General features: G+C 61.7%; 1 protein-coding gene across 4 annotated transcripts in view; it reads right to left on the bottom strand.

Moving 5' to 3' along the window:
- FAM65B (family with sequence similarity 65 member B) overlaps positions 1-266 on the bottom strand; it is a 37,482-nt gene that overhangs the window by 9,077 nt on the left and 28,139 nt on the right. For all 4 annotated transcript variants that reach the window (XM_006762912.2, XM_006762913.2, XM_006762915.2 and 1 more), the window contains one exon: positions 56-191. In XM_006762912.2, coding sequence (XP_006762975.1) covers positions 56-191 — 136 coding nt within the window. The remainder of the gene's footprint in view (positions 1-55; positions 192-266) is intronic.

Genomic DNA, 266 nt, shown 5'->3' with positions numbered 1-266 from the left:
GAAGTGGGGGGAGGGGCAGAGGGGGCTCAGCGTGGACTCCCAGGCAGGGCCTCACCTTCCAGGACGGAACCGATGTTCCCTATGTGCTCGTCACTGAGAGCCGCGAGTTTCTCCATCACGCGGATTTGCTTGGAAAGCTTCTCCAGGAGATTTCTCGCCACGAAGGGGGTTTTGCTGGAGAAGACAATTTGCTGAGGAGGAAACAAGAGCATTGTCTCAGGCGCGGGGGCCGGCGCCCCTCCTGACCGCGCTTCCTGCGCCCACTG

The sequence above is a fragment of the Myotis davidii genome, unplaced genomic scaffold (assembly GCF_000327345.1).
Source record: "Myotis davidii unplaced genomic scaffold, ASM32734v1 scaffold217, whole genome shotgun sequence".
In the NCBI taxonomy this organism is placed as follows: Eukaryota; Metazoa; Chordata; class Mammalia; order Chiroptera; family Vespertilionidae; genus Myotis; species Myotis davidii.
This window is presented reverse-complemented; position numbering and strand designations above follow the sequence as displayed.